Source organism: Athene noctua, chromosome 4 (assembly GCF_965140245.1).
Source record: "Athene noctua chromosome 4, bAthNoc1.hap1.1, whole genome shotgun sequence".
In the NCBI taxonomy this organism is placed as follows: Eukaryota; Metazoa; Chordata; class Aves; order Strigiformes; family Strigidae; genus Athene; species Athene noctua.
In genome coordinates this window covers 14898089-14923361 of record NC_134040.1, presented here as the reverse complement: position 1 = coordinate 14923361, position 25273 = coordinate 14898089, and the positions used below count along the sequence as shown (strand labels likewise).

Sequence of the window (25273 nt, the reverse complement as noted above, 5' to 3'; positions counted from 1 at the left end):
AACTCAGGAAAGCCATGCCTGTAACACACCAGTTTCTAAGATAAGAGAAGCTGTGATCATCATGGTTTGACTTTTATCTCCAGTTCGCATTTGCACTGAATATTTCTGTGGACTGACAGCTGAATCCCAAGCGCGAGCAAATCTTTAGTCCCTGCCCCTTGTGGTAACCAAGAAAAATCTTGTCCAAACGGTAGAATAAATACAGTGATGCTCCGAGAGCAAGAAAATGTGAAGTAAGAATTGCAGTCACTTTCAAGTTCTACAGTCTGATTTCTAATACTTTACAATGTTTTGCCAATCATTTGCGCTCGCTCAAAGCACAGAAGGGAAGAGAAGGGCTGCTCATGCTATCATCCGTGAAAAGAGGCAGGTTGGTTTTGAAGCACAGAACTGGCTCTAGGCTGAGCACCCGCCTCTGCCTCTCCTCTCTCAAGAGCTGCCCACCCACCATCCAGGTCACTTGTTGCATCGCCCTCGGTGGTTTTCCCTCCACACGCTGGAAAGCGACGCACCTGCAAGATTACAAAGCCAGTGCTGGCTGCCTTGGGCTGTAGGAGACACCACAGTCAATATGAATCACTTTTTTTTTTTCCTCCAAGACAGATGAGATCTTAAGATGTCCTCTCACCCGGGCTGCAAAGCTCTGCAATACGCATTTACCTTGAAGTGACGCGAGCGCCGGTTCCAATATTCGCATTCCCCCCCCCCCCCTTTGCAGAGGGGAAACTCGGGTCTCACCGTCCTACGAGCACGCTCGTCCTTTCCTTGTAGGAACGGCCGGAGGGAAAAAAACAGACGGGCTAAGGGCGAGGCAAACCGACCGGTGATGATGAACCCCCCCGGCCCTCCCCGCCCCCCGCAGCCGCCGCCGAGCCCCGCCGGCGGGGAGGGCGAGGCCGGAGCCCCGTCTCCACCGCCGCTCACTGAGCGCCGTTTCCCCGCCCGGGGTGCCGAGGTTGCCCCCGCCGGGGCTCCCCTGGGGCGGGGGTACCCGGCCGGGAGCCCCCATCGCCTCAGGGACAAGGGGTTGCCGTGAGGGGCAGGGCGGCGGCGGCACCCCGCCCGCCCCGGGAGCCGTTAGCGCAGGGCACAGGCGGCCACCGCCCGCCGGGCTGCGCCGGGGCCGGGCCGGGCCGGGCCGTGCCAGGGGAGGGGCGCGGAGGGCGGCGCGTCCCGTCCCGTCCCGTCCCCCCGCCGCCCCTTCCTCCTCCTCCTCCACCTGCTGCCGCTGCGCCAGTAGCCGGCTGGGGGGAGCCGCCCGCCTCATCCCCGCGGGGCCCCTTTGTGCTGCTGCTCCAGAGCTGCCCTCAGCAGGCGGCGGCTGCGTCACGGCCCAGCCGCTGCGGCCGCCCAGAGCCACCCCGCGGAGGGAGAGCCGCCGCCTCGCCCCCCGCTCCGCCATTGCTGCGCGGGCTGCGGCGGAACGACGCCTCGCCGCCCGCCGAGGAAGGGCCGGGAGCCGCGGCGGTGAGTGGCGGCGGCGCCGCCCGCCAGCCCGCCGGCCGCGGGGGGCCGTTGCCCCAGCCCCTGTGAGGGGAGGCCGGGGAGCGCCATGGCGGGGCGCGGCGGGAGAAGGGCGCGGGGTCCCTCCGGGCACGGCGCCGCGCCCGGGGGCCGGCAGCGAGGGGAGCCGGGGCTGGGCGGGCGGGGGGACGCGGGGCTGGGGCGGGGGCCAGCACCGGAGCCCTCCCGATGCCGCGGGCTGAGGGGCGATGCCGCAGCGGGGCCGTGTGGGAAGTCACCGCTCGGATCGGGCTAACGCGTCGGGGATTTTGGGGTGCTCTGTGTGTGTGTGTTTTGTGGTTTGGTTTGGTTTGTTTGTTGGTTTGGGTTTTTTTTGAACTGTGACAATAAAGGCGCTGACCGTCGTTCTTACTTCCCAAAACGCCGAAATGTGACCGAGTCACAGCGATGAACGCGTGATTTTTTTCTTGCCGTAATGTATTTCGGGTTCCCCGGGGTCTGGGGAAAGGTCTGGTGCATCCCGAGTTTCTGACATTTTGCATCTCTGTGCGTGTGTGCCTGTGTGTGCCAGCAGAAAATCCCTCTATCCTGGAAGAATGGTGAAACTGGGGAATAATTTCAGCGAGAAGAGCACAAAGCAGCCCCTTTTGGAGGATGGGTTTGATACCATCCCCCTGATCACACCCCTGGATGTCAATCAGCTCCAGTTCCCACCTCCTGATAAGGTACAGTAGGCTTTAGTTTCCACCCTGGAGAATCACACCCAAATCTCAGGCAAACAACAAAAGAATAGGTTATGTGTAACGAGCGGCTTAGAAATATCAAGTAATATGGGATGTTTTAAGGAATGCTAGTTCCCTCAAGGAAAAAAATTGACAATTAAGCTAATGAAAACCTGGTAGTTCGTTATAAAGTACTGGGAAATGTTAGCAATAAGCATATATAGATTTCAGTTCTGCTGCAGGACATATATAAACGTACAAATGCAAGCTTCTCTATGCTGTATTGTCGTAGCCCTTTGTATTGTTTTTTTGTTGTGGGTTGGGTTTTTTTTTGTATCTGGAAGGTACTATGTATTCTCTGTGAAGGATGTGAATTTTCTCTGTCCAGAAAAAGCCCCTCTGAAGGGGGGATAAAGCCTTGCTTTATTTCTTTGCAAGATGTGCATGGGCAGACTGGCTCCAGAGAGAAAGAACTTCGATGTTCCTTCTGTGCTTCAGTAGATTAATGCTAGCCCCAGACAAGCTGAAATAATGAAATCAGAACAGGCCACTGAGTTTTCTCCTTGGCAACTTACTTTGTTCAAAACCCTCCAAATAGGTGATTCAGATGCGCTGGTGCTGGAAGGGGACAGTTCAACGTGCTGCTTACAGGTTGAAAGGGAAGTGTGCATCCTGCATTCCTTGTTATATGGCTTGATTACTAAGGATTTAATTTTAAGGACTTAAGATGGTGATGTGATAGTCTGTAAATACATTTATTCTTCTTGCAATGAAGCATTCAGTAAGTGTTAGCATAGGTAAGGCATACAGTAGTAGGATACTTCTTCAGATATTTCAGTATCCTGTTTTTCGGTATCCTATTTTAGTAGGTTATTTATTTGCACATTTCTCACGTGTGCATCTGGCAAAAAGCGTTGTGGTCTTTGAAAAATACAAAATTTAACTGGGAAATGGTCAGTAGTACCTTCATGCTTTTATTTTTGGCATTGTGTTTTCCAGGAGTTCAATTCTACTTCTAGAGCTATATGATCCTCATAGCTTAATAAAAATCCTGTAATCTTATTTTGGGATAAAGAATTTTAGCTTGTGAAATTTGCCTCAGTAGAGTGTTGCTTGTAGGCAATACAAATAAATTTGTGACCTCCATTTTAATCGCTATCAATATCATTCTGTGTTATGTGTGGTGACCAGTTGGCAGGCATAAATGCAATAAGCCATAACAGCTGTTAAGAGAGCCTGAGGCTCCATTTTCTGCCCTCGGTTACATGGGTGTAAATCTTGTAACTGAGGACAAAATTACACCCTAAGGCTTTAAAACAAGTGAAGTCTTACTGTGTCTGATAGGCCTGCCAACTGGTGACTGGATATAACCGATTACCAAGGACCAACATTCAAAGGAATTTGTTACATTACTGTGTTGATAGGCAGCAGTCTGAACTAGGGACCTGTATGGTAATAGGTTTAACCTGAGTGGAGCTTCTGTAGTGAACCCAGGAGGTTTGTGCCAGCCCTGCTGCTCCCAGTAGAATGGGGTGGAACTCTTCACACCTTCACTGCCTTTACCTTGAAGGAAGAAAAATGTGCAACTAGGCTAGAAGCTAAACTAAAGGAATATTTGATTGGCTCTTCTACTCTTTCCACTGTCTATCTGTATATTAACTTTCCTTTCCTTTTGCAAACATAAAGGAGAAAATAAAACCATATGTTCATTGGTCCTACTGTTTTCATTCTGTATCTGTCTGGTTAGTCATGTCAGTGTGTCTTCACTGGTTGCTGTGGACTCAAAGGCAGTAGTAGAACAACTGATGTGAATCTAAGTGAAGACTGACACACAGATCAAATTCTGAAGTGCAAAGACACTTGTGTATAATGAATAGGAGTATATACTTCATACATCTATGCTTACAAGGCTCCAGTATGGTAGTGAAGCATAACTTCTTGGACAGTAGTGACTACAGCACTAAGAATTTGATTATTTTGTCAGCTTCTAAATTAAAGGGATGAGCTGATTTAAATTCATATTTAGGTACGTTAAACAAAAGAAGACGTTACATAACCAAGCAGATAGAACTGTACATTCAGTGTCAGCTGAATGTGGTTTGAGTTGCCTTAGATTATGCAATGTAAAGGGAGGAAGAAGAGAAATAAAATGTTTAAAAAGCATCCCAAAAATCTTCAGACATTTTACTTCCACGATGCTGCTGGGCAGTTGTCAAGTTAAATAGTTAACAATTATCTGATTAATTATAGCTGAAAATCAGTAGTTTCTAAACCCATGTCTTGCACACATATGTGCTGTTAAAGTGTCTAATAAGCTTTGTGGTACTGAGTCTAGGTACTAGATACACATTCTAGATACCATTTCAGGGAATTGAGGAGAGAGGAACCCAAGGCTTTAAATTCAATGCCTGGCTACCTGTAAGTGTAACAGTCTTAATTTCAGAATAGTGTAGTTGCTGTTGCTACTGCAGGCTGCTCTAACAGGTATAATCTGGTTCTAAAAATCTAGAAGAGTCTAGATATTTATTCTTTGGAACAACAGAGAAAATTGAGCAGAACTTAATAGCCCAGTCAGTAAGATAAACTGCATCCTGTCTTGAGAGTGATACTTTGAAAAAAGATCCTAAAAAATTGTAGAAGACAAAAATGAGGCAAATAGGTTAAGTATCTGGAAATTCTGTACACTTAGAATGCCTAGGAGAGCACGAGAGATATGACTGACGTAATGAATATTTTAGGAATAAAGGTAAGGTGCTAAATTGTGTAGCTTGGGGCAGTAGCTCATAGCAAGGACTTAAGCTGAAGTTCAAGAGTCTTGGTTTTCAAGAAATCTCATTAACATCAGGGTTTGTGTGAGCTTTGTTGCTTGTAGCTGATAATTTAAAAGTTAGATGTTAAAATAAGAGTGTGAAGAGCTGTAGTCTGGCACTTCGTGAATAGTAACTAGGTGGGTCATTTCATTTCTAAACTCAAAATCCTGCCATCAGAGAACATAGCTACTGGTGACATCATCTTTGCTACATTTCTCTGGTCACTTTTCAGTAATTGTCTCCAATCCTGTTGTTCTCTAGTTTGAAATGCCATTAATGGGATCTCCTGAAACAAATGGAGGTGGCTATTTTCAAACTATGCAAAGTGGGAAGCCTCATGATTTGAATTCAAGCTAAGTACATGTTTGCCTAGTGTAGCAGCACAGTACCACTATGGCTGAAAAAATTGAATGTGAAACTGTTGCATAACAAGTTTTCTGTAGGTCTGTCAAAACTACTTCGAGAGATAATTTTGTTGATTGCCATGACAAGGAAAATAACAACTTACTGCTTCCAGAGAACTACACAAAGTTGGTGGTGGTTGGGGGGGAATATACTGTGATAGATGTGCTTGTAATCAGGTAAAAGAAGAGTTAATGAATAAATAAGATTCCTGTGGCTAGTGTCATCGGACAGCTTTTTTATTTTTTTTTTTTTTAAAGGTTGTGGTCAAAACGAAAACAGAATATGAACCTGATCGCAAGAAGGGAAAGTTCCGTACTCCTAAAATAGCTGAGTTCACAATCAGCATCACTGAAGGGGTTTCAGAAAGATTTAAGGTAAGCAGTGCTATCTGAAGCTGTTAATGATGCAGTTGTGCTCACTGAAGTGCTTAAAATCAATTGCTGATCATAGTCAAAACTGACTGTAACTGAGTGGCTGTTGGGTGTATAGCTGGACATGAGAAAAATAAATTCAGTGTTATAATAGTTCAGTATTTAGCAATTAGAAGCAAGAGCCAGTCTTGCAGTATTATTGCTTGTAATCCCTCACTGGCAGATGAATTCAGAAGGCACTTGTGTCAGCATGTGGGTTTCAGAATGTGGCTGGCCAGGGTGTATGTGGGCTGCATGCAGGTAGCTCTCATGGCATGGATAAAGCTCCTGTTACTGTTGAAGGACAAGAACCACAAGAGTATTTGTTTTCTTTTTGGCTTATTTTTCACTGTGGCCAAGCCATCCTCTTAAAAGCACTGTCATAGTCCATCATGTATTTTTTTATAGTAAAATGTATGACTTAGCAGCTCAGGGTTGTATATCAGAGCTCTTTGCTATCAGTTTTTCTGGTCCAATTGTATCTTACAGCTTGGTGATGGCTGTTACTGGCAGATGGCAGTTCAGCAAGAATCTGACTCAGATTTACTCTTTAGTGTCCACACCACTGTTACTCCCTTCAGGAGTCCCAGAGGAAAGCTGAGAGCTTAACTGGTGCAAAGATTGAATTAGCTTTCCCCCTTCTCACTGGAACATAGGTTTTCTTGCTCTGTGTAAGTAAAGCAAAGCAGGAAAGTCAGCACTTCGCTTATGCTTTGCTATTTACTCTCTTAACAAAGGAAGGCTACAGCTTTCTGGTGCTGTTAATTTGACGTCTTACCCAAGGATGGCAAAGCATTTTTAAACAGTAGGCCACTACGCTGTTTGCACAACTACAAATGCATTCGGAAAGCCTAATGTTTAGTGTGAGGGAAAAATGCAGAGTTGCAATAAAGATGTGGGTTCTCCTTATATTGCACGCTTCTAACCTCTGTTTGCATGATAGTTTTAGGGCACATCCAAAGATTCTAGGTCTGTTGTGCCTGACCAGGTCCAAGCCTACCTTCAGAAGTGTATATACAGCTCTCTGTGGAATGGGAGCATGCTACACAAAGGGAAAGCTCAAGGAGGAGTTAGACACTTCAGGCTACAGTTGCAAAGGAATTTTGCAGAGTGTTGCCAGGACAAATGGTTTAAGCACAGATCACCTGGTGGAGTTTTCAGCCAGACAGAGAAGCATGTAGGTTCCCAGTAAACTGTGTGGGGAACCACCCCAGAGAGCTGATAAGAGATATTAAGGGGTGTGGCAGGGATTTACTGAGGTAATAAACCTAGTTCCAGTTTTTCTGTTCCCTGATTTGGAGCAAGGACATCCCATCCCTCAGGGAAAATGCTGCATTGTGACTAACATTCTCTCCTCCTGGCACCGTAGTACCAGTCCCAGAGTGTAATCCCCTTCCTCTCAGGTGAGGGTTGTGCACACTATATTGTTGGGTAGGATGCAGATAGACAGCATAGAACAAGGAGGACTTAATGTCTGGCTGTATTCTGTGTGTGTCCTGGTCACTCTAAGGCGATTTGAAAATGCTTACTACGTTGTAGAAGAGAAAGGGGAGAAAGCGTTTAGTTTGAGTACCCTGCTAGGACTTCAGTGCCGAGCAACTCAACAGAACCTACACCCGAGGAATTCTGCACTTACCCTCTAGCTATAGAGACTAAGGGATTTTATTGCTCGAACATTAAATTGTAGGTAAGGAAGGGTTTTCAGTATCTTAGTTGCATCTAAATGTTTTGTGTGTCCCTTTGTAGATCTGGGTTCTTTCTGTCTTTCTGGGGAGAGCTGAGCAAATGAGACCTCACTGAACAACAAATAAATAGCTTATCGTGATGTTGGGTAGTCTTTTCTAATCTGTATAGCTGAACAGCCTGAGCATTTTTGTGTTGTATTTTTATATACCTTTGGATGGCATACTTAAATATCTTTTAGATATGACTTTATGATGATCGCTGTGGGATTAATCTTGTACTAGAGGGTTGCTAGGTTTTGCTGCTAGGTAACTACTGCATCAGAGAGAGGTTTCGGTAAGATTTGGTATCTCTTGGGAATTGCAGGGTGATTCACACTGTGGCTGTAAGTCTAGGCTTCTGAAGAAGAGTGTGGGGGTTGATCAATTAGGAAAATTGTGGTTCAGTTAATTGAAAACAATAGTTTCATGCAGAACATTCAGGTCCTAAAAATGTCCCTTAATCTCTATATAATAGTTTTAGAATTGAATTATTGCTGCTTGCAACACTTTTTAAAGAGAACTGACTGGTTCTCCAGCAGGGATGATTGTCATATTCACCACTCCCAGTAGTAAATATAACATGAATAATTGATGAAATCTCATAAATATGTAGATGAAAAGTACTGATCGTGTGAGGTTTTCTCCTGGGTCCCTATTAATTGTGAACCATCATGTTAACTGCTGCTGTTGATTCTGGAAGAGCAAAAGGATATTTGTTTGAAAATTAAATATTTGCTATAATTATGAAATGCATTATTTAACTGGTGGGATATTGACTTTGGTTTGTGTTCATGAAAAAAGCTTCAGATGCTGTTTTAACGATTTTAATATTGTACATCACTGATGCATAAGCTTGGCCACAAGACACAGCCCAAACGCTGTGCTAAAAATAAAAAAAAAAAAGTCATTTTTACAGATAATTCACATGTGTATTCTCAGATGCACTCCTTAAATAAGGACAAAGCAGATTGCATTTTTGGGATTCAGCAGTGCAGATCATCTAAAGCTGTTCTTGAGAAATTATACATTATAACAAATGAAGCAACTCCAGCATGTGCATATGTCATGTAGATCATTTGGTTTTAGCAGCTGGGTGAATAAGAAGTTATAAAACGTATTTTCTGCATTCAGTGCACATTACCACAGTTATTACAACATAGCTGAGAATGTTTACAAAGAAAACTGCAAGTACAATTTTCCTGTATGAAGCCATGTTCTGAATTCAAATTGGAATCAGTCGTAAGAATGTGAAGATTTCCTGATTCTGTGAACCCTGTTGTCTTAATTTAGTTTTATAGCACTAACAACACCAAGGAAGATGTGATTTTTCACTGAAGGTTATTTTTCATTGAGAAATAGAAGTCTTTCTTTTGTTATTTGAACAGTGTAGTCTACTGTGGGGAGTTGGTGCTTCACATCTGGAAAGCAGGTTTGAACGAGGCAGATTTTTCTCTCCTGTAAATTGTCCGTTGTACAGAATAACACAACAAGGCTGGAAATGTCATTTCAAAGGAGCCTTATGAATCAGGGCATAGGAGGAAGCTGTTGCAGGAGAGAAATCATGGTATCACTTACCCAATCAAACCTTTGCTTCCCCCATTGACAGACCAGCGTTTTTACTAACTCCGGTTGGATTTTGTAGTGGGATCTGTGCTGGCCATTGAATTGGGCTACAATTGGCAGTTGTGCAGAAACACACCAATTTAAAAAAATGTCTGTTGTATAAAAGCATGAGATTTTATTTTTTTTCTGTCTTTAGGGAAACCTGAATAAAGAACATTCAGAAGTATTTTGAAAGCAAACACTTATGTTTCCCAGTAAATTTCAAGCCCTTAAATAAACCCAAGCTGTGGTATGCCTTCAACCATTTGGTTCTGTTCAAAGGCAATTCAATTCTTCAGGCTTTATCCTTGACATCTCTACATACATCTAACTGCAGAGCCAAAGCCTCAAGCTTATTTCTGTGGTAAGACCATATGGGGCAAGCCATGTACTATCAAGTAGCAAGCAGTTGTTGAAATGTCTGCATGAGGTTATGGAATAGAAATTGAGACTTCCTTTCAAAATCAATTCTCACAGTTTTACCTGGTCATTTTAAGACTGAAAAAATGTATGCAACATATGTTTAAATACTCCATTTTTGATCTGTCTTAAAGGGGCATCCTTTAAAACATATTTCTGCCTCAAGACTTTTTTACCTGTTCTTAGTAATACCAATGGTTATTATTGCTGCAAAAGTAATCAGAGACAAGGAAAATACTTCTCTGTTTCTGTGTGATTACTCTGTGTGTTGAGTAGTTCTTTGATCCCACTTAAAGATGCATAAGATGTCAGCTGATTCCTGTACAGGATGTCACTTCCTTAAGTATATTCTCTGTCTGTCACTTAGTGCTGGAAGAGTGACAGGCACTTACTGTCATGAGTAGTTCTGTTTTCTTCAGTACAACTACTCACAGGATTAAAGTTGCTCACAAGTGTAAGCGTTTGGCAGGCTTTGAATTTTTCCATTATTACTTTAAGCAAGAAAAATAAAGGAGATTCTTCTTTTAATGTAACTGCTATTTTAAAACAATTGATGTAAGTAAAAGCAATGCATGGCAACTTTTTTTTTTCTATTTTATAAAATGTTTTTTAATTCTCTGATACGACATTGACAATCCTCCTGCTAAATTTTTGGCTGAAAGGAATATTTTTACAGTCAGATCTGGAAGATTTAAGTAAAGTGGGTGCCTAACAGGAGCTCCGTTGCTCTAAGTCAGGTACTCTTTACCACTGTATCCTTTATAAATCTTTTTCTTGGATTAGAACCAGTGACACTGGTGATATAGAAGATGTTTTAGGTCTCTCTAGCTCTAACACACAGCCTTTTCTCTTCTGTAGTAACTTTTTCCAGCCTTTCTCCTGGCCTCAATAATATATTCTGGAGGTAACAAAGTTCTTATCTCAGAGCCACAGCGTTTCTTGAACTGCTTCCTCAGATCTCTGTAATTAAGAAACTAATACATGGTGCCATGTGACGGAGGATGAGGGGAGCACTGTCATGAACTGCTGTGTTAAGCCACAGTGCTAGACTCTCAAGGCCACTGCCCTGTTACCTGTTTTCACCTAACAGTATCTCCCTCAGGTTTCGTTAATTGACTCCCTTGCAGGCTGACTCTGTTGTCTTGCACTGTCACTGCTCATAAGCTCTGGGCCTGTAGCTTCCTTTCAGTTACTGTCCTTCATGAATCTGTCTGCCTTTCTTGCTGCTACTCCCAGTCATGTCCAGGTAAGTACTTAGGCCAGTTCTCTCTTCCTCTTTGTCATCTCTGTTTGAGGACAGTCTTGACTTTTGCATTTTCTGTACAGTCTACCCCAAACCCATCATCTTCTGTGAGCACAAAGGTTTGATGGGAATATTCTGGTGAAGAAATGGAGTTTAATAGATAGATACTAGTCATACAGCTAAACAGGACGTGATGTTAGAAATACTCTTCTGAAATGAAGCACCTCATTGTCTTTTGAGTCACTGGTCATCTTGTATATGTATGTATATTCCTGTAGCAAGTATGGGAAAGTGTACCAAGTTGTTCTGTATAATTTGGATTGCTCTGTAGGTGAATGAGTCAAATGTGCATATAAATGTGAATGGTCTTTTTTTCCTTTCATGTTGCCATTTATTTAAAATCGAACATTTCTTAATCCTGTAGTGCATGGTTTCAGATATATTTTTCATGTAAACTTCTAGGGACAGGCCCAGATAGTAGGAAACAAGAGTGTATTTTTGGAAAAGCAGGGATGTTAGGGGAAATGGAGAGCTGGTTTCAGACCTCTGTGTGCTGGTAGAGAGCATTGTGCAGCTGGAGGTGCAGGATTTTAGTGGAGAGAGGTGAAATGGAGGTCATGGCCATTTACAGGGAAGTCAATGTGATGTTTTACGAATTTCAGCCTGTGGGATGTAGCCAGACACAATCTATTATAATTACAGTCTGCCTGCCTAAAATTCTCTTGTAGTTTAAATTGAATAGCAATAATCTTAATTTCCTGTCCTAAATGGTTGTACAGAGTTGCTGTATTTCATCTCAGAGAGCTCTGCATTTCACTGGTGAGCAAAGCATAAACTGGGTGTAAATCACTTCATATGAAAGGTGCTCTATAAATGTATGTTTCTTCTGGTGCTAGCATTGAGTCTGTGCCTAGCACTTTATAGACAAATTAGAAATGAAAGTTGTGTTCCTAAGAGGCTGCAATTGGAATAGATAATGCGTAGATGTAGAGCAGAGATGAGATGTGACCAAGTGCCAGTGATTGAGCTGTGAAAATTACTGCATGTCTTGTTAGTTCCACTTTAGTTCCACTTCTTATAAGAACAGGAATGCTTCTAGGTGGGTTTATGTGCTGAAGGGTGCATGAAGGAAGGTGGTACAAAGCAGCACAGTACGAATGCGTTAATGAAAGAATTTCAGGAAAGAGGAGGAGGCATAATGAGAAAGGTGGAGGGGAAAACAGAGGAAAAACAGATGGCAGCCAGGCTCTAGTGGGACAGTGGGATATGGGCAAATGGAAGGAGATAGAGCTAAGGGGAGCAAAAGGGGCAGACTTGTGCATGCCTTGAAAACATGGCTTGTAATTTGTTCAGAAGGGGACAGGCACCAAGAAAGGGTGTGAAGAGAAGCAGGCACAGTTGGTGCAATTGATGAATGTTGCTGTGATATTCCAGCTTGATTAAAAAAGGGAGCACAGTAAATGTTAGAGAAGTGAGGAAAGAGCAGATTGCAGTAGCCAGGCAGAGAAAATGAAGCTTGTGGTGTTTTGCAGCTGTAGCAAATAGGATGGACTGGTTGGGAAGATCTAGCAGATCTTGATGGTAAGGCCTTATCATGGGCTGTTTGCATGTTACTGTAGTTGTCAGATCTGGGGAGTTTGTTTTGTTCTGCTAAATGCTTACAGAGTCTGAAGACAGGGTTTTTTTGCTGTGGGTACACTTCATTCATTAGTCATCTCTCATTTCGATTACTGTAATGGCTTCTGGCTAGACATTGTCCTTCTGCTCTTCACTTACAATCTATCAAAAATCTGTCACATACATAATATCTTGTCATCTTTTCTGTTCACTTAGTTTTGCTGCCAGATCCCCTTGAAACCAACTTTAAAGGACACTCTCAAGAAGAAAACCAAACCATACTTTGAGTTCTTAGTTAAAAGAAATGGTTGGTTGTGCTATCTTGTAGTTAATTTCTAAAAAATAGTTTAAAAGCCCATCACTCATGTGGTGTGACAGTCACCTTGAGTTGTGGAGGATATACATGGCAGTGAATAATCATAGTAATTCACAAGACTTCTGCTCCCACTGTGTGGGTCCTGCACTCAGCCAGATGGCTACCACAAAGAGAAGAGATTAAAGATTTCCTTCCAGAAGAGAGGGAGCGGTGCTTGCACACGCGTTGCATCCTCTCCTACCTTGAACAGAGGAAGAGGGCAAGTTGCTGCTAGTGCCTTGGTAGGAAGAAGAGAATAATTTTCCTGTAGTTTATAGTGAATGTGCAAAGTTGCTGTGGAAGAAAGCAATAAAACGATGGCTTTGGTAGCGCTTGTGGTCTAAAGAGGAGCTTGTTGCCTTCCCTTTATCTATGCTTTTATTTCTGGAAGGCATCCGGGAGGAGAGCACTCTGAAGGTGAGGCAGAGCAGTAGGGTCACACTGTGTTACTGGTGAGGGAGAGAAGCTGGGGATCTGACAACTGTGGACCGTCAGTGGTGAGTTATTATGAGAGTAAAGGAAAATGGCTATTAGAAGGAGGAGAGAAGGATTTTCAGCTTACAAGGGAGAAGTTTTGGATTGGATTAATAGGTGATTGTGATCACCTTGGAATCCAGTGATGGATTTATCTGTAGTGTTTGTTTGTGTGACTGTCCTTTACTTAAATAGAAGTTACTTGTATCCTGAAGGGTAAGAGCAGGGAGCTTCTTTTCTAATAGGAAGGAGACAAGATCTTACTTGATTAGGGATTTGCAAATGGAGTGCGATTGCAAATTATTGGAGATAACGAAAGTAAAAATTTACAAGTCGATACCAAAATTAATGTTACGAAATACAGTAAGTTAGAGAGATTACAAGAGAATTATGAACCAAGAGCCCTGAGAGCTCTTCCCAGTGGCTTCTTGTGTGTGGCAATGGAAGAACCATGCTGGACGTGACTCGTATGAGCAGTGAGAACTCACAGCTCCACCACGTAGGTTGCTGAAACAGATAAAGACTGCATGTCTCAGCATATGAGCCCTGAGGTTATGGCTCTGCAACTTGCCAGGCTCCAGCAATCCGCATAATACTGGGCTTTTGACCTCTTTCAGAAAACGTAATTATTTTCCAGAACAGTTCAGAGCCTTGAAGAGAGTGCTCCCTGCAGTGATTGTGGAAATACAAATCTTTTTCTATTGTCTAATATTTGGTCTCAACTACAAAATAGCATGTTAGCTATATAGTATGTTCCTGAGGCCTCATCTGTATGTCAGAATGATTATGACTGGGAAATAATATTCTAATTCTGCTATTCCTTGCTAGTAGGATGGTCAGGAAATATGGTTAAAATGCTTTGAGATTTGAGAATATTGTTCAAAGCATTTTAAACTGTTTACTCCTCTCTGTGGAGAAGACAAATGTGAGCTGAATTGATCTGTACCACAGCAGTTGTTCTTCTTGGTGTCTGTGTCCCATGTCACAGGTCTGTGCTCCTAGAGGGAGCAACCTTTGTCAAAGGTTGTGTGGAATGTATTTTACAGGGCATCGGAAGCCTCAGCAATAATCCCATCTGGATTTTATCTTTTTTTATCCCCACTTTCTAGTCTGTCTTTTCCCATTCTTAAGGGAAAGAGCAGTGACTGTCAGCAAAAGGAACAGTATAACACACACCTTGAGTCAGTGGGAAGTGAATGACTCAAAACCTTCGGTTTGGACTGGGCCGTGGGTGTGCTGTAGAGCTGGGGGGCTTGCTGGAGTGCTCGCGCCATTCTGGTTCCTCACCTTCCCGTGCCGCCCGGCAGCAGCTGGAGCTCAGCGGGGGAAGAAGGCCCTTGGACCCGTGGGCCTGTGCTGGGGCCCCTTGGCCTGGTGGGGCATCTGCATACGGGTACAGCGTGACCCAGGCAGTGTGTGCGACTTAGAGATACCAGCAAGGTGTTAGGGAGGTGGGACAAGGAGCCCGGAATGGGACCTGCAAGCTTAAGGGAGAAAGGTCAGTCTTTCTAGAACCTGGAGTTCAAGGACAATTCTGAGGGGAGAACAGAGATTAAGGCTCGTTATGGAAGGTGGGATGCAAGGTTTGGGCCAAGCCAGAGTGTGAAGTACATGTGTGTGGGTGGGGTAGCTGAGGAAATATGGGAAGGGGCCCTAAACACCCATAGAAATAAAGAGAGGCATAACTAAAAACATATGAGCTAGGGCATAGTTTGGCCGGGAATGGAGTGGGTATGTTGTTTGTTATTAAACTGGGCCACAAAGAATGACCAGAAAGGAAAATGCGTTTTTATCTCTTGGATTCATGCAGAACATGCTGAGACATGGGACATGTGAGCAGAAAACATGAGGCTGGCAAGACAGAGCGGTCTCTCCATGTTAACCTCTGTGTATGCACATGAGTAATAAACTTGTGGAAAGAATAATTGGATGTGAAAATTGATGTCAGAGTGAGATTTTTGGAGGTTAAAAATATGTTTGGGTCTTTTTGATAATCAGTGACTATTCTGAGAAACTGAAGATGTTGCTATTAACCAGAAAGGTCCTTTGCTTCATGTCCCATTTCAGTTGTCATTGTTACATTAATATCTACGTTTCTTCTGCTAAATTACTTTCTGATCTGCACTTCTCCCTGCCTCCGGCCTTCCTTTTTTTGCTTAGTTTCTGTCTAACAAAAATCCTTGTAAAATCCTTGGCTTCAGCAGCGCACAATGCTCCCCAACCTTGTTTCAGCCAGGCAATTTAGCACTCGCTGGTTGTCTGCCCATGGTGAAGTTCACTTCCCAGCATGAAGTCCCTAAAAGTTCATCTCGGTCCTTCAGTGTACCAGTCCCACTGCCACGCGCAGTTTGCAGTGTTGCAAATCCTGTTTGTTCTGGGGTTTGTCATAAAGGGAGTGTGTCATGGGGTTTTTTTACCAAGAGGCAAAGCTAGAATTTTTTTTGTTGCTTTCTTAAATACCAGATTATTCTTGTTTGCATAATTGACCCTGATGTGCCTATGTTCTCTTTCTAGGAGAGGTATGTAGCTGGCTTACTCGTCTTCCTTTAAAATTTAGATCATATTATACTTTGTTTTAATTAATTAATTACATAATCTTGTTTGTTTCTGTTTCTTATGCTGTAGCACATGCTGGCTTCTTTCTAACTTGCCAAAACAGCTCATCCACTCTTACTCTGTAATCTCCTTGAGCTACTCATTTGTTTATCAGTAGAAGCTTTAGAATAATAAGAACACACATCTGGGACACTCTCCCAGGTTATGAATGTTATTTGCTCAGCTCGCAGCTTCCACAAAAATAGGTCTGAATTTGGGAGCTTTGCAGTGTAACCGCTAGGCCAAAATCCTGTGCTTTCTCTTGTCAGCGGGTGAGGTAGTTCTGTCTCCTGTCTCACCTAAAATGCTGCTGGTCTCCAGCTGCTTGGAATTTATTCCTGGGAAAGGTTAGCTTGATACTGACATTGTCTTCAGATTCAACTTAAGGTGTGTTTTGTATTTTCCTCCAGCCCAAACTTGGGACCAGAGAGGTCCTTAAGGACATGGCGAGAAGTCAGTGCCATGTAACATGATCTGTAAAGGCTTTTCTGTGAGCACTGTTGCAACAGAACTTCTCAAGGCTAGCCTGATATGGCAGTGAACTACTGTAGAGTCTCCGTGTGATGAAGTATTACTGCTTCAGCCTAGAAATTAAGGAGCATTGAGCCATGAAGCATGCAGACTACTGGTGTAACTCTGCATGCAGACTACTGGTGTAACCGTACATTCGTAAGAGGTGTGACAAACTCTCATCCTAATAAGAGAGGGCAGACGTTACTTTCTCCTTGTCCTGGTAGTCACCTTTGTATTCTCTGGATGACACCTGTGCTAACTTACTGTCACCTGATTCCATTGTCAAACAGGCCCAGGGAAAACAAACATGCTTACCAGCTGACATAAACTAGACTTTACCTTGCATCATCCAAATACTGAAAAAGCAGCAGACCTGAGCTACCTCAGTGTGTCCTTCTGGCCTCATGTGTGCACTGAACAGAACTGCAGCCAAAAAAGCACTGCAGTACAGAGGCAATGGGTCACTGACCAGATCATCCACTTTCTCCTCTGAGAAGAGGGAGGTAAAAGCACTTACGTACTGCTTCCCTGTTCTCCCTCAATAATTAGAAGCTGTTTTTATCCTTTGCTCGATTTTACTGTAAAGTGCATTCATAGCTGGCTTCTGCTGCCTACAGTAACAAACAGCAGTGTAATAAGCAGTGCATTACTAATGTAAGCATGTTTTATTTTTCTTTACAGGTAACTGTGCTGGTCCTTTTTGCCCTTGCATTCTTAACTTGTGTTGTATTTCTGGTAGTCTACAAGGTTTACAAGTATGATCATACCTGTCCAGAAGGATTTGTTTTCAAGGTAAATTGTGTACACATTCTAGAAAAATAGAAGATTATCTAATATTCTGTCTTGTTTTTTGCATAACCCTGATTAAGTCATGCTGTACTGCATAGAAATTTGTGTTTGTTTTCATAGGTTAGTGTGCATCCTGCTATGTTTCTTTGTGCTTAATTTATAATTGAGGTTGCACTATTGCACAGTTTTCATAATGTTGTTATTTTGGTAATGCTTTAAACACTGAAGATACAGCAAAAGACCCAACACCAGTGTCCTTCAAACCTACTTCACCTGCAGTTGTCTGGACAAACCCCTCATTTTTTCATATGGTCCTATGGTTTAATGTTGCATGTTCCTCCAAATTCATGTGTCTTAGAAGAGAATGGTAAAACCTGGAGAAAAAAATTACTCTGGAATGTGTGTCAATGAAACAGTGGTATTAAGAGTAGCCATAAGAGTTACCTTAGGGTTATTTTTGTAGAAGGAACTTCCTGTTCTAGAACAGTGACCTCTGAGCCCAACTGCCACAGGCCAAAAGTGATACCAAAAAAGGGAAAACACATTTATTGGAAAAATTACTGGTGTTAACTGAACGAGAGGCTGGGGCTCGCTTCATTTGTGTGAGATGGTAGTGCTGGCTCCTCAGCTATGACCTGGGCTGAAAGTCAGAAAGGTCACATTGATGTCTCAGTTGTAAATTTAGCAGGGTTGAACTTGGTTGTAATTAGATAAGAAAAGTAGTAGTAATGATGGCATTCTTCCCTCTAATCTTTTAAGAATATTTAGTCACATAATGAATGAAATGATCTTCAGAAGGATTTAAGAAGGAATGGCTGCCTCAGCTCTCCTTGACAATCCTGTTCAGGACTTGTGATTCTGTCTCTTCAGGCACATAAATACCTTACAAGAATCTAGTCCAAGGTTACAATCATTGAGGCCCTCGCTGGACTGACTTAGCTCCAAGCATTCAGTTTTAGGTTACTGCTTTCCCTTGGTTCAAGGGTAAAAGATACTGTGGTTAGAATACTTGGCTGTAACCCAGGAGATCCAGCTTTGGGTTCTGCTCTTTTTTGTGTTGTCTCAGACAAGTGCTGAAACTCCACTGTGCTCATGTCTCATGGGATGATAGCCATGTTTTTCTAAGCTTTCTCTTGGCTTTGAGCAATTTCGGATAGGGACTGTATGTTCCTACCGAGTTTATCTTGATGTGATCCTGATTTGACAGGAATGGCCAGTTATGTGCTCCTGTCATAAGCCTAGTAACAGTCTGCTGCTTCTGCTTCCTTTCATACCACTTTGTCCTCTCCTTTGAATTGCAGCCTTTTGGCTTCCTTTTGTCCTTTCTTCCTAGTGTTGCAAATATTTAAGGGAAAAACAGTTTCTTAGCTATATTTCAACTGTAAACTGGTTGGGTTTCTTTCCTTAGGGCCCTGTGTGTGAAACAGAAGTTGGGCAGCATGTCCCATAGCTCATGCTTTATTTTTAAGGTTCAGCACATACACGGGGCTGCTCTACTATTGCTGTCTCCCAGTGTGGGCTTTTGTGGAGGCCATTTCCTAGCTGCTTGCTGGCATAATGCCATGAGACAGCATCTTTGGTCATGCAACTCAAGAGTTTTACAGGATAAACGCATTAGCAAATGACACAGGGCCTGAAACTAGCAGCGTTGACATGAATTTGTATTTGTTGCCTTTGCATCTTTTTTTTGGGAGAGCCCCTTATATGTCATGGCATAGCTTGGCACAGATGTCTTCAGAAGGATGAAGTTGTCTGTCACCCTGTGACCAGTGCTGCTGTGGACTGGCTTTGTGCTTCAGGTGGACTCAACAACATTCTCTGGCCTGGATGTCCCCAGGCTTTGGATGCTGATGGGATTTCCTGGTTAAGGGCACAAGTGTCCCCTGCCTCAGGAAGCCTGGTACCATGGGAATCGCTGCATGAACGCTGTGAGTCACTCTTCTCTGCTTTGATGCTCTCATACATGGAGCAGTTCCAAAGTTTTCAGTGTTTTTATCCTTTCTACTCTCCTGTGCATCCAGGGCTTGAAGGTGCGCTTAAAAACGTGCTCATCTCCCTTTGCAAAGCAGTCTTAAACTGCTCGAGCCTCCGTCTTGTGCTTGCCCAAGCTTTCTGACACAGCCCTAATACTGCTGTTGTGTAGATCACTCCTCTGAAGCACTCTTTACTGGCTGTTGATGAGACTCACCAGAGTTTTCCCCAGAGACCTGAGTGCACTACTATCCTGGAGGAATTTCTCCAGGGCTTCAATATACTCCATACTGCATCTGTACCCTTTAGCTTTCCTTGCCAAGGCACCTACCTGCGTTCTGTCGGGCTCATGGGCAGTACAACAAAGTAATTTCAATGCATTAAAGACAACATCTGTTAAGTTTGGAATTACTGACCCAGCAAAGTTAATGTGACAGAAAATGCTATTTGTAAGTGAATACCACTGGGGTCTTCACAGCCAGATATAGACTGGCAACCAGGGTTTTCTCCAGCATCAAAGGCCTTAACCCTTAACTAGTTTCTGAAATAGAAGGGTTGTAAAAGAAGTAAGAGACTGGCAACTCATTCTGGAGCATCCTAGTTTGTCCTCATGGCCTTCCTTACTACTTCTCTCATCTGGGAACCACGGAAACAAATAAAAAGGATGGAGAGAAAAGTTCTCCATAAGCTGAAGGTCTCAGGCAAGCTGCAGGGTGAGAATTGCCACCAGTTCCCATTGCTCAGTTGCTCCTGGGTGCTGCATGGCTTGCCTGGGTTAGGAGCCAAGCAAAGGGGGCTGTCCTTCGGCAGTACACAAGGAGCAGTGAGTAAAAGGGGAGGTTTTTCCCGTCTTTTCTAGAAGCATGAAATCCCGGCAACAAAAATGCAGTCAAGATGGAAATTCTGCTTATGTTTCTTCAGGCTCTTCTGTCAGATGTTCCGCATGTTTGTGGCCACAAAAAATAACATTACTGAGTCATTTGCCTGTTACAAAGCAAATTGCTTCTGAAAGCAACATGAGATTGTGGCATGTTTTTAGACTGGCAGTTATCTTGGCTTGTCTTCAGCACTAATAATATTTGCTTGAATTTCCTTGGCAGTTTTCATTACATCAATGGATTGTGTTCCTTCCCCCTTTTTAAGTGTTTAGAATTGTGACTACATCCCATGACGGGGTGAAATAATCACTACAAAGTACTCTGTGTCTGTGTACTTCTTAGTCATTGTATCACATCAGAAGTAGTGTCAGTTATCCCAGATGAAGCATGGATAATATTTACAGAAGATGGCATAGTTGATGTAGGTGAACGTGCATATTAAATGCCAGATTCCTGGATTTTTATTTTTTTTTAAACCTAGGTTCCAGTCTTGCAGCTGATATATATGATGATTATGACCATGGGGAAACCTCTGTTGACCTCAACAGTGCTGATTAGGCACAAGTGTTTGCTTAGCTGGGGTTAAATCCCGTCTGCTTTGTAGGGCTACCTCAAACAAAACTGTGAGGGAGGATTTGCCCGGCTGCTACCTTAACAAAAGATAACAACTAAACTGAACCTGGGCGGACATGGTAATTCTGAGCACTGTTGGGAGTCTGACACATATTGAGGCTTCTGTCACACAAGCAGGTTAGAACCGGTGAGGTGTCACCTCAGTGGGAGGACTGTCAGTCTTGTGATGGCGAGTCTTCTTTCAGCAGTCAAATTTACCACAAGATTGTCTTCATCCGGGGCAGGTAGATTCATAAGACTACCTCTAGGCCTGTGGTTTTGGCAACTCTTCCTTTTTTCTTTCATACTATTTGATGGTTTGTTGTTTTTTTTTTTTTTTCATTCAACATTTTTAGGATGCAAATCTATATTAAGCCAAGACTGCTGGATCTTCCCCCAATCATTCTGTGCTTTATGATTTCAATAATTTGAAACTGATGTTACCTGTGCTTATTTATGGACAAGAGTCAATCCAAAAGTAAATGTGGACAGATTTGAGATAGATAGCACCTGGTGCTAAAAACTATGACATCTCTGCATGTGCTTCTGTGCTCAGAAATTGCCATTAAGTTCTGTTTGACAAATCCTGTGAGAACAGTAGCAGTTCAAAGTTGCTGGGCTGTAGTACTACAAATTTTAATCTTCCGGTGCTGAAAGCAGAAAGACTGAGTCAGCCCACTTCTTTTAAAAAGAAGTCAGAGTAGAAGTGATTAAACTTGTTTCTTCCGCAAGCTGCAGCTACTCATGGCTTATATTTTAGAGGGTCAGTTCTGTTGCCCAGGTGACTGCCCCAACACTCTGTGATACCGGGCACGACTGCCTGGACTGGCAGATGCAGCAGAGGACCTGCAGGGAGACCCATGACCTTCTGGGGCAAAACCTGGGGGGTCACAGGAGTTGTCAAAGTAATTTTTTCTTTCAGTGCAACTAGCTGCTTTGTAGGCTTTTACTGCATCATCACTGGAAGGGTTGCTAAATGATACTTGCTGACTAATGCACTGCACATGCACATTCACTTTTTTTTTTTTAAGATGACAGCAATGCTTGGATCCTACTTAGTATTTTAACTCTCCAAATCAGGTTATTTCACTTTCAAAAGCTCTGAGTATCTAGCAGTTTCTACATAGTGCTCTTGTGCTACTGGGAAATTAAATCATGTAGTCCCACAGCTAAAGGTAGCTTTTTCAAAGCCTGCTGTTGGCTGCATCTTTCTGACAGTCACCAGGAGTGAAGTATTTTGTATGTGTGCACACACTTCCACATAAGCTTGGCCACACACAGTGTTCTCCCTCTGTCTTCCTGGGCTGTAAAACTGTTCATACCTTGGCATCAATATATCTGTATTAATCTGTCCCTCAGACTGAAACCGCCGTGTTAAAGGATGCAGACACCTGCAGTTGCAGACCCAAACAGTTGGAACTAGGTGGGGAGGAAAAAAACGGCAAAATACAGCTGGAACTAGAAATGGAGTAATTTTTAAAATAATTTTAGGCAGGCATGTTTCTTGTATGTTAATTATTCTGGCACATAAACCCAGATTGATCTTCCTGGCAAATGCACGAGTAGTTTAAGGGTTCCAGGGAAGAACATTTTGAACACAGTAGGACAACACTGTAGTTAATTGCTGCATGTTGCATCTTGACTCACAGAAAGTAAATGTTGGCTTAGACTAAAAGGAAAAGAAAAAAACCCTAACCTACTTTTGGTGTGTATGGGGCCGTATCTGTAATCTAACTGATGGATTTTCTTTTCAGAATAATCAATGCATTCCAGCTGGGTTGGAAAACTACTACTCTGAACAAGACTCCAGTGCTCGAGGGAAATTTTACACAGTCATAAACCACTACAATCTGGCCAAACAAACCATCACGCGCTCAGTGTCCCCGTGGATGACAGTACTGTCAGAAGAGAAACTATCTGAACAGGAGACTGAAGCTGCTGAGAAATCAGCTTAGTACGATAAGCTAATTATTAACACTATGTCATTTGAAGGTAACTAAGGGACTTTAAGGAACTTTTCATTAAATATAATTATGGATAATTTAGAGGTTACTCATGTTTATGGTGCAATTGCTTCTGTTTGCTGATACTGCTTTGCAAATAAAACAAAAACTTGCTGCAGAACATTCATGGGCATAAAACAAGGTGCATATCAGCATTGCTTTAGAGCTTTGACACCATTTTAAATGTTTAAAAAAAAAATAAATCTGATGTTAGATACGTTCTTGCAGTTTATTGGATACTGACAGATTTCTTCACTGGAGTTCCAGGGCTTGGACCTTAGATAAATCATGTGTTCTGTTGTCTAAACTGATACTTTATTACTTTTTTAATTCTTTATCACTTTGCAAACTGAAACACCCCAGCCATAACTAGAGTGATCTCTTGTTTAGCTGAAAGCTATATTTAATGTTTAGTTTTGGCTCAAGCAAGAATGATAGCATTGATGTCCAGGGCATAATGTAATGACTTGTATGGAGAAAGAAATTGTCAGGTAGCATTTTTCTTACATTTTCTTTACTGTTGTTTATTTGTAAGTGATAATGAAGTTCTCTGCAACAAGGCATGCTCAATGTTTTATTATTGCTGTCAACAGGATTTAACTGCATTTCCACTGTGGCTTTTAGCATCTTGGTAAGGATGTGCACTGAAACACAAACTAGATAGACATTATGGAAAAACACAGGCAGTTTTAGTGATGGATGTTGAGGATAGTCTGAAAATATACAGTTCAGGATCTTCTAATGAGAGACAACATCTTTTGATCATACTTAAGAGGCAAAAAGCCTATTCACAGTAGATGTAGTCCACTATGTAATTTGTTGAATACAACAGAGAAATATGTCTAAATTTTCTCTTTTATTACGTTAACATTTTCCCTTTTTATTAACTAGAAAGAGCTTTCAATTTATGTATGGTTTGCTGTTTGATACTTTTTAAAACACAGCTTCACAAGTGAAACGATAGCATATTAGATAACACAACTGGCTGTTTTGAAGCTACATGTGAAACAGTGAAGAATAGAACTTTATGTATGGCTTGGGAGGGGAAAAGATGTAGAAGAACATAGTATTGTGGATGCACGTTAAAGTTCCATTGTAATTACAAACTTCTCTCTTCTTTGTGTGAAACCATGTTTTCATTTTTATTATAAATCTTAAATATATATTACAAAAAACCACATTTAATAGACAAAAGTCTGAAGCATCTGGGCAAGCAAGTCACCTTTTTGTTCATGTAACTTGAATGGGACAGGGTAGAGTGGACATGTCAAAAGTTCCTTTTTTGTTTGGTTTTTTTTTTTGATAAACTATACAAAAATGAAGGGAAAACATGAGATTGGGCTATTTCTCAAGATCTGTAGTAGGACAAACATGGTCAAGCTCTACTTTTATTTTTCTTCAGTAGAATTACTTTATCAACAACGTTTCTTACCAATACAGTAAAAATAACCATTAGTACTTAATTCTCCAGGTTTGATATGAAGCGTGCATTACACCATCTATCTGTAGAAGGCTTTTTATTAAGTCATTATGGTATGTGGTATGCACAAAAAGCAATAAGTTTTGTGCCAAATTTTTCTCTGTATTAAAAAATTTCAAGCTTATGTTAAGATACTCAAAACATACCATGTTTGCATTTTCTAACAGGCATATGCTGTATTGGAGGCAATTAATTCATGTATAACTTCTGACATTTTCACTCTGTGCAGAGCAAAGAACAAGGATGATGTTGGTTGTTGCATATAATGTATAGAAATGTACCTTTCAGAAGAGAGACAGCAAAACATATCAACATATTTACAGAGGACATTCAGATTTCACAAGAGGGAAAGATCTGTCCCCAAGACTGTCCTACATAGAAATTACATCTCCCCTTAAATTTAGAACAATAAAAACTTTAATGCACAAGTAAATACTGATGAGAAACAACTTACTTCTCTCATAACAATAATCATCAAAAAATACTATGCTTTACAGCCTAGGAGAAACAGATTGCTCATGCTTCTTTAACTCAAAACCACTTTTTCCTCCGATTTAACAGGGAGGAGGTTTTTTTGTTTTAGTTAAATTGCTCCCAATTTTAGTATTTTGAAGAGTTTGGCTTCCATACTGTCTATCCTTTGGCATTGTTTGGACATCTCAGAACATCTTTTTGACTGCACAATCTGTGTTGTATTCTCTCTTTTCACCTTGAAGTAAAGCTCTTGAGCTGACTTCTTACCATTATTATTATATTTAATCAACCTGATCTTTGACTCAAGTAGTTTCAAAGGATTAGAAGTAGAGGGTCATACATGTGCGAAATGATCACTGTGTACTGAAGTGGTATGATTAAATAAAAGCCCGAGACAGCGTAGATGCTTTTGCACAGTAACAGTTTTCTCTTCATCTGGTCTGCACACTGGGAGCTGGACTTCAAACATCACAGATGTGTGGGTGACTATGATAAAACCATTATCTTCTTTTTTCTTCTGTTAGCTATGCTCTAGCTTGCAGCTTTCTTACCAGCTCTTTCAAAGGTTTCTGTGTTCTTTGCAGGATTAAATGTGGGTTTATGTTTGATAAAGGGATTTAAAAAGAATGTTATTAGGTCCCTCTGCACTAAGAGATACAGACACATGCTTATTTATTGGAAAATATTTCCATCATAGTGGCATGAAAAAATG

The 25273-nt window shown here is 42.1% G+C and overlaps 1 protein-coding gene across 1 annotated transcript; it reads left to right on the top strand.

The window, feature by feature from the left end:
- The first annotated feature begins 1213 nt into the window (after nucleotides 1-1213).
- Nucleotides 1214-22717, top strand: NSG1 (neuronal vesicle trafficking associated 1). The gene is made up of 5 exons (XM_074904514.1): nucleotides 1214-1467; nucleotides 2039-2189; nucleotides 5659-5775; nucleotides 17036-17146; nucleotides 22359-22717. The coding sequence occupies exons 2-5, from the start codon at nucleotides 2061-2063 to the stop codon at nucleotides 22557-22559; spliced, it is 558 nt and encodes a 185-aa protein (XP_074760615.1). The 5' UTR covers nucleotides 1214-1467; nucleotides 2039-2060; the 3' UTR covers nucleotides 22560-22717.
- Nucleotides 22718-25273: the final 2556 nt, after the last annotated feature.

Coding starts and splice junctions, on each gene's coding strand:
- NSG1 (XM_074904514.1), top strand. CDS start 2,061: ATGGTGAAACTGGGGAATAATTTCAGCGAGAAGAGCACAAAGCAGCCC. Junction 2,190..5,658: donor AGTTCCCACCTCCTGATAAG/GTACAGTAGGCT, acceptor TTTTTTTTAAAG/GTTGTGGTCAAAACGAAAAC. Junction 17,147..22,358: donor CAGAAGGATTTGTTTTCAAG/GTAAATTGTGTA, acceptor TTTTCTTTTCAG/AATAATCAATGCATTCCAGC.